Raw genomic sequence first — 6754 nt, forward strand, 5'->3', positions numbered from 1 at the left:
ATACATTTATACCTGTGTGTGTATTAAGTATAAAATAATGACGTTTGGACAAGCTTTGTAGTATTTATTTTAAAGTTACAGTACTTAAAAACTCCTTGGTAATAAATAGCTTGGCTGTTTCAAGTCCTGCTTCCAAGAGTGAGCTCCACATGAACCTGTTTCAGGCTGTGAGGGTGGGTCCGCACCCCAGGGAGTCCCAGCCGGCCTGCGCGATGCAACTACAGGGTTGTCTGGGGCAGCCTGGCCGTCAGAACTCGTCGATCTTCCTCTGCAGGTACTTGAACATGGAGTCCATGCCCTGGGCCGAGCCCCAGATCTTCTTCAGCACCTCGCACTCCCGCTCGTTGGCCTGCTCCAGCTCCAGCTTCATGTTGCAGCGCACCAGGGCCTTGGATTCCTCGAGCACGACCGGGTTACAGGAGGCGAGCTCCTTAATGTGGACCATGACTTCCTGGGTGAAGGTCCCGGAGGAGAACACCTGGGAGACCAGGCCCTTGCCGCACGCCTCCTGCGCCGTCAGCTTCCGTCCGCTGAGCAGCATTTCATTTGCACATGCTCCTCCCATAATCTTGGGAAACATCACGGTGGAACAGCCATCTGGACTCTGTCCGAAGGCAGTGTAGGGTGTTTGGAACCAAGCCTTCTCATTGGCCCAAACTACGTCACAGAGAGGCAGGATGGACGCTCCTAGTCCAATGGCTGGGCCGTTTACGGCTACAATAATAAGCTTCTTAAACTGAATGAAAGTATTCACAAAGTTTCTGATGGCCTTGGCCATCTTCGTGCTCTCTCTCTTCCAGTCGTTGGTCAGGCGCCGGATGGAGTAGATGAAGTCAAGGCCGCAGCAGAAGACGCTGCCCACGGCGCTGAACAGCACCAGCTTGCTGTCGTCAGCAGCGGCCGTGTTCAGGGCGCTCTGCACTTCCTTCATCACCTCTGGGTTCAGAGAGTTGTTCTCGGATGACTTCGTGGACAGCAGGATGTGGGTGAAGCCGTCCTGCTTCCGGACGACGATGTCCCTGTACCTGTAGGCGCTTTCCGTCTGCCTCACGCTGAAACGCAGCCGCTTGTCGAAGGGCTGGTTTTGTCTGTCATCGATGAATTTCCTCTTCCCGGCCGTCACGCCGGTGACTGACATCTGCAGGCTGGTCATCCCGTTGGCCATCAGCACGTCCATGAATGGGGAGGAACCTTTCCCGTTCACGGCTAGCCCCGTGGCCATAGCCGCGGTCACAGGGCCGGACACCTGCGGCACCAGCGGGTGTATCAGGGGCCGGCTCCCCATCTGCCCACGCTCGGCAACGGGGCCCAGCAGAGCTCCTACCGGCTTTTTGGCTGCCACCTCCGGCACCACCGTGTCATCCTGCCCCTGTTCGACGGGGTCCAGTTTCTCGGGGCTCTCACTCTGAAAGCCATCCACTGCGCTCCTGCTCTTGATGGGGCTCTTGGGCACGAGGATCTTTATACCTGACTTGGCCAGGTCCGTGTTCTTCTGGTTCAAGAGGGACGGGGCTGGGTCCTTCCTGAACTTCTGGCTGGCAGCAAACAGCGGGCTGGCCTTGGGCTCGTGCTCTTTGCCAACCACTAGCGATTCAGGAGAGGCCTTGGAAAAGCTGCTGTTGGTGGACCTGGAAATCTGCTTCCTAGCGTTGTTCGGGGAGGCCCGGTTGGCCCTGGTGAAGGGGCCCTCCCTCTGCTTCTCGGTGTGGTGCCTGTTGAAGTCGTGGATGTACTCCTTGCAGTTTACCAGGTTCTGCTCTGGTTCCCAGGTGTCGTCCTCACTGTCGTAGCCCTTCCACTGGACCAAATATTCTGTCTTCCTGCCGGGGACCAGCCCCAGCCGGACAGGTTTCACCCAAAGGGGAGACGGAGTCGGCGTGGACAGAACGCAAGACACCTCAGAGGATGCGAGGATCTGCCAATTTATTGTTACAATTTCGAAGCTTTTTATACTGTGAGGCAATCTCACTTTCAATCTTAACATTCTAGTTCTCATACCAAAGCCACAAAATAAAGGTACACAACAGTAAAACCAAAGGTCATTTACATCAAAAGATTATATCAGCAGGTTAGGCAGGTTTTATGATCAGGTAATCCTCTTATCTCCTGTGGTCTCTTTCATCCCCTGTGGTTAGGTATATCTTGGTCACATCTAGGTCTGGAATTCTGTTTGCGGTTTCTTCACCTTTCTTAAAAGCAGATGTTCTTGTATTTGCACATTCTATTCAATCAGGCCATTAATCAAGGTACAAACTTAAGCACATTCTTCTCTTAACAATTACAAACCCAAAACTTAAGTACATTCTTCTCTTAACAATTACAAACCCAAAACTTAAGCACATTCTTCTCTTATCAATTACAAACCCAAAACTTAAGCACATTCTTCTCTTAACAATTATAAACCCAAAACTTAAGTACATTCTTCTCTTAACAATTACAAACCCAAAACTTAAGTACATTCTTCTCTTAACAATTACAAACCCAAAACTTAAATACATTCTTCCCAAAACTTAAGCATATTCTTCTCTTAACAATTACAAACCCATACAGTAATAAAAATTCTCTCCCACAGGCTTTACACGTTCACCGTTATCCTTCAGACATCGCACATTTTTCCTTATAATTATTTGGGAGGCTTTGGGGGTGGACATTCTACCTTAAACCTATTAGCAAATTCCTTTGCAAAATACTTACAATATATAATTTGTCCTTTATAAGCATTTCTGCACAAAGAGCAATGTAACTTGTATAAGCTTGCCATGTAGCCTACTTCATCCAGCTTTGAATACACCCAACGTAGCATAAGTCCTCCTCGCCACCTTACCCAAATATTTCCCAGCATATCTATTACTCCCCAGGGGGGCCATAGTTCATCTAGCTTTTCTTCTAACGTAAGCTCTTGCCACACAAATGCTCCTGTTGTGTTTCCCTGCACCCAATGTCCTGGCCTGGGAGTGGGGATTTCGGGTGTAGTCATTGGGGGAGCCGGAGTCTTTTTTGGTTTTACCCTAAGTTGGGGTTTTTCCTTAAACCCTCCGTCGGCACTGGGGATATTTCCTAACATTAATAGTAATCCTATAAAAATCACTTTAAGCCAAACCAGGGGAAAACAAGGGGAACCACACAGAGGAGAGCTTTGCTTCTCCATATTTGTACCTGATAGTACCAGCTTTGCTAGGCACTATGGGTCTCGTCCGTGCTGAGACTCAAAGGCACTTCTTATATGGCTCCCGACATCTTCCCTTTTTTGTTCTTCCTTTTGTCAACGATTCTTTCAACCTCGTACAGCTCCTCGGAGGCCATGGTGGGCGGTGGAGCTGGGGGCGTGGGGCAAGGCCGTTGAGGCGCCACGCAGCTGGTGGCCGACACTTTGTTTCAGTTGGGTCCCTGCGTGGCCTGCGCTTCCGGCTCCACTCGGCTCCGGCGCCGGTCGGGTGCGGACCGGCGCTCACTCCTGCCGGTGTGGGCCGCCGGCCGGGCTGTGCGCAGGAGCAGCTACGCAACGTGCCCTCCGCACCGCGCTCACTCCCAGGCGGGCCGACTCGGGCTCAGGCTCATTGCGTAGCCGTGGGACGGGGCGGGGCGGGGCGGGGCGGGGCAGGGCGGGGCCGGGGTGGGCGCGGCAGTGATGCAGGGCAGCGCGTTGGCTCCGCGGCTCCCGCTCTCCGGTGTAGTGCAAAAATCTTTCTCTTTCTTATTATTTTGGGTTTGTTATTGTAGGTCTTTTCCTTCTCTTGTGTTTCCTGCCTAGAGAAGTTCCTTTAGCATTTGTTGTAAAGCTGGTGTGGTGGTCTGAGTTCTCTTAGCTTTTGCTTGTCTGTAAAGGTTTTAATTTCTCTGTTGAATCTGAATGAGGTCCTTGCCAGGTAGAGTAATCTTGGTTGTAAGTTTTTCCCTTTCATCACTTTAAATATGTCCTGCCATTCCCTTCTGGCTTGCAGAGTTTCTGCTGAAAGATCAGCTGTTAACCTTTTAAGGATTCCCTTGTATGTTATTTGTTGCTTTTCCCTTGCTGCTTTTAATACTTTTTCCTTGTATTTAATTTTTGATAGTTTGGTTAATATGTGTCTTGGCGTGTTTTTCCTTGGATTTATCCTGTATGGGACTCTCTGTGCTTCCTGGACTTGACTATTTCCTTTCCCATATTAGGGAAGTTTTCAACTATAAGCTCTTCAAATATTTTCTCAGTCCATTTCTTTTTCTCTTCTTCTGGGACCCCTGTAATTCGAATGTTGGTGCATTTAATGTTGTCCCAGAGATCTCTGAGACTGTCCTCAATTCTTTTCATTCTTTTTTCTTTATTCTGCTCTGCAATAGTTATTTCCACTATTTTACCTTCCAGGTCACTTATCTGTGCTGCCTCAGTTATTCTGCTCTTGATTCCTTGTGGAGAATTTTAATTTCATTTATTGTGTTGTTCATCATTGTTTGCTCTTTAGTTCTTCTAGGTCCATGTTAAATCTTTCTTGTATTTTCTCCATTCTGTTTCCAAGATTTTGGATCATCTTTACTATCATTACTCTGAATTCTTTTTCAGATAGACCGCCTATTTCCTGTCCATTTTTTTGGTCTGGTGGGTTTTTACCTTGCTCCTTCATCTGCGCTGTGTTTGTCTGTCTTCTCATTTTGCTTAACTTACTGTTTTTGGGTCTCCTTTTCGCAGGCTGCAGGTTCATAGTTCCCGTTGTTTTTGGTGTCTGCCTCCCGTGGGTAAGGTTGGTTCAGTGGGTTGTGTAGGCTCCCTGGTGGAGGGGACTGGTGCCTGTGTTCTGGTGAATGAGGCTGGATCTTGTCTTTCTGGTGGGCAGGACCATGTCCAGTGGTGTGTTTTGGGGCGTCTATGAACTTATTATGATTTTAGGCAGCCTCTCTGCTAATGGGTGGGGTTGTGTTCCTGTCTTGCTAGTTGTTTGGCTTGGGGTGTCCAGCACTGGAGCTTGCTGGTCATTGAGTGGAGCTGGGTCTTAGCATTGAGATGGGGATCTCTGGGAGGTCTCTGGCTGATTGATATTACGTGGGGCTGGGTGGTCTCTGGTGGACCAATGTCCTGAACTTGGCTCTCCCACCTCAGAGGCTCAGGACTGACACCCATCCAGTCCACCAAGACACTGTCAGCCACACGGCTGCTAGTGTTGGATGGTCTCCTGCAGAGGGGGTGTGGCTGTGGCTCACCGCAGGGACAAGGACACTGCCAGCAGAAGTTCTGGGAAGTACTCCTTGGCATGAGCCCTCCCAGAGTCCACCATTAGTCCCACCAAAGACTGCTACAAACATTCTAAAGAGTGTTAAAAACCTTAAAATTTGAATTACCCTATATCTCAGCCATCCCTTAACTGTGAATTTATCTTATAGAAAGAATTAGAGATGTGTGAAAAGATATACATCTAAGATGATTTATCAAATTTATTTATAACATTGAAAAACTGGAAGAGCCTTAATGTCCAACAATAAGTTACTAGTTAAGTAAAATATGTATGTTTAAATGATGGAAAGCTGCATAGACATTTAAAATTATGTCATAGAAGACTATATACTGTCATGGAAAAATGTTCCTGATATGTAGCCCAGTGAAAATAGCAAGTTACAAAACAGTATATTATAAAAATATTATTCATATATAAACATAACAGACTGAGGTGTACAAATGCAAATATTTTTTAAATTGCTGCTATATTCTCAAAGCTTTGATTTTCCAATCTACACAGAACATACATATTTTTGGCCTATTCTTGTTTAAATCTTAGTCTAGTCCCCTGATATTTATAATCCAATCTAGTTATTAGAGTCTTAGGCTCTCTTTGTTGACAATTCTGTCAAAATTCAATATTATTAGCTGTCACTATTCATAGTGACACTGTCTACTCTACCTTCACCAACTCTAAACAGAGCAGGGGAGAGAAATCCTCTTCTTGTGCCTGCCCAAGAGCATCAGTAGTGGGAGGAAGACCTGGTCTTGACCTGGGGCCACCTTATTTCCATGACATCTACTGCTATGGAGTCTCGGTGAAAGCCAGATGCATGGTTTCCTGAGACCATATTTTGTTCCGCACTAGCCCCCTCACAGAGCACCCCCTCACCATGTAGGGGCAGCTGTGTATCGTTTTGGCACACTCAGGAAGCTCTACACCTCCTACCTGTCTGCTAATCTCTGCGCTCAGGTTAGACCTTGAGATCTTCTTCTGTGCCCTCTGAGGTGAGTCATTGACAACTGGAAAAGGTGTGTCTCTTTTCTCCTCTCTCTTCCAGGCACACCCCAAGATCTCTTTGAGTCCTACTAGTATTGATTATCCCATTGATCATTCTGCCTTCTGAAATCACCTGATTTCCTGAGCAGGACACTTCCATCTTTAAGGGGCACATGTCAAATAGCTACCTTGCTACCTGGGAATGGGATGGGATGGGGTAGAAAGGCCATGGAGTCAGGAAGACAATTTGTCATCCCTGAAGGATCTCAGAGAGCCATCCTGAGAATCCTGGCCAGGACTTTCTCAATTAAAAAAAATGTTTTAAGTATATTTATGTAAGATAAACTTCCCCATTGTAAATATACAGTCAGGTGAGTATTAACAAAGGCAAACACCCATGTAATCACCACAGTCAAAATACAGAACATTTCATCTGTCCAAGAAGTCCTCTCTTGCCCTTCAAAGTCAATTCCTGCTCCCCTGTCTTAGGCAACTGATGGTCTGCTTTCTATCCCTTGAGATTTGCTATAATTTCATGTAAGTGCTATATACAGCATGTACTTTCTTGT

At 47.2% G+C, this 6754-nt stretch overlaps 1 protein-coding gene across 2 annotated transcripts; it reads right to left on the reverse strand.

Annotated features, from left to right (window-relative positions):
* Nucleotides 1-247: 247 nt before the first annotated feature.
* LOC136122405 (chromodomain Y-like protein) lies at nucleotides 248-3303 on the reverse strand. Of its 2 annotated transcripts, XM_065876415.1 has the most exons (3): nucleotides 3236-3303; nucleotides 1192-1820; nucleotides 248-1131 (listed from the first exon to the last, which is right to left on the reverse strand). In XM_065876415.1, exons 1-3 carry the CDS (start codon nucleotides 3301-3303, stop codon nucleotides 248-250), a joined length of 1581 nt encoding a protein of 526 aa, XP_065732487.1. The 2 variants fall into 2 exon arrangements, with proteins under 2 accessions (XP_065732487.1, XP_065732486.1); XM_065876414.1 differs by having other exon boundaries at nucleotides 248-1820.
* Between the last annotated feature and the right edge of the window lie 3451 nt (nucleotides 3304-6754).

Source organism: Phocoena phocoena, chromosome 4 (assembly GCF_963924675.1).
Source record: "Phocoena phocoena chromosome 4, mPhoPho1.1, whole genome shotgun sequence".
Lineage (NCBI taxonomy): Eukaryota > Metazoa > Chordata > Mammalia > Artiodactyla > Phocoenidae > Phocoena > Phocoena phocoena.

Bases quoted from the DNA above. Each gene is read 5' to 3' on its own strand.
- LOC136122405 (XM_065876414.1), bottom strand. From the start codon at position 3,303: ATGGCCTCCGAGGAGCTGTACGAGGTTGAAAGAATCGTTGACAAAAGG. The intron at 1,821-3,235 runs GTCGGGAGCCAT...GGTCCCCGGCAG, and splicing joins AAGAACAAAAAAGGGAAGAT to GAAGACAGAATATTTGGTCC.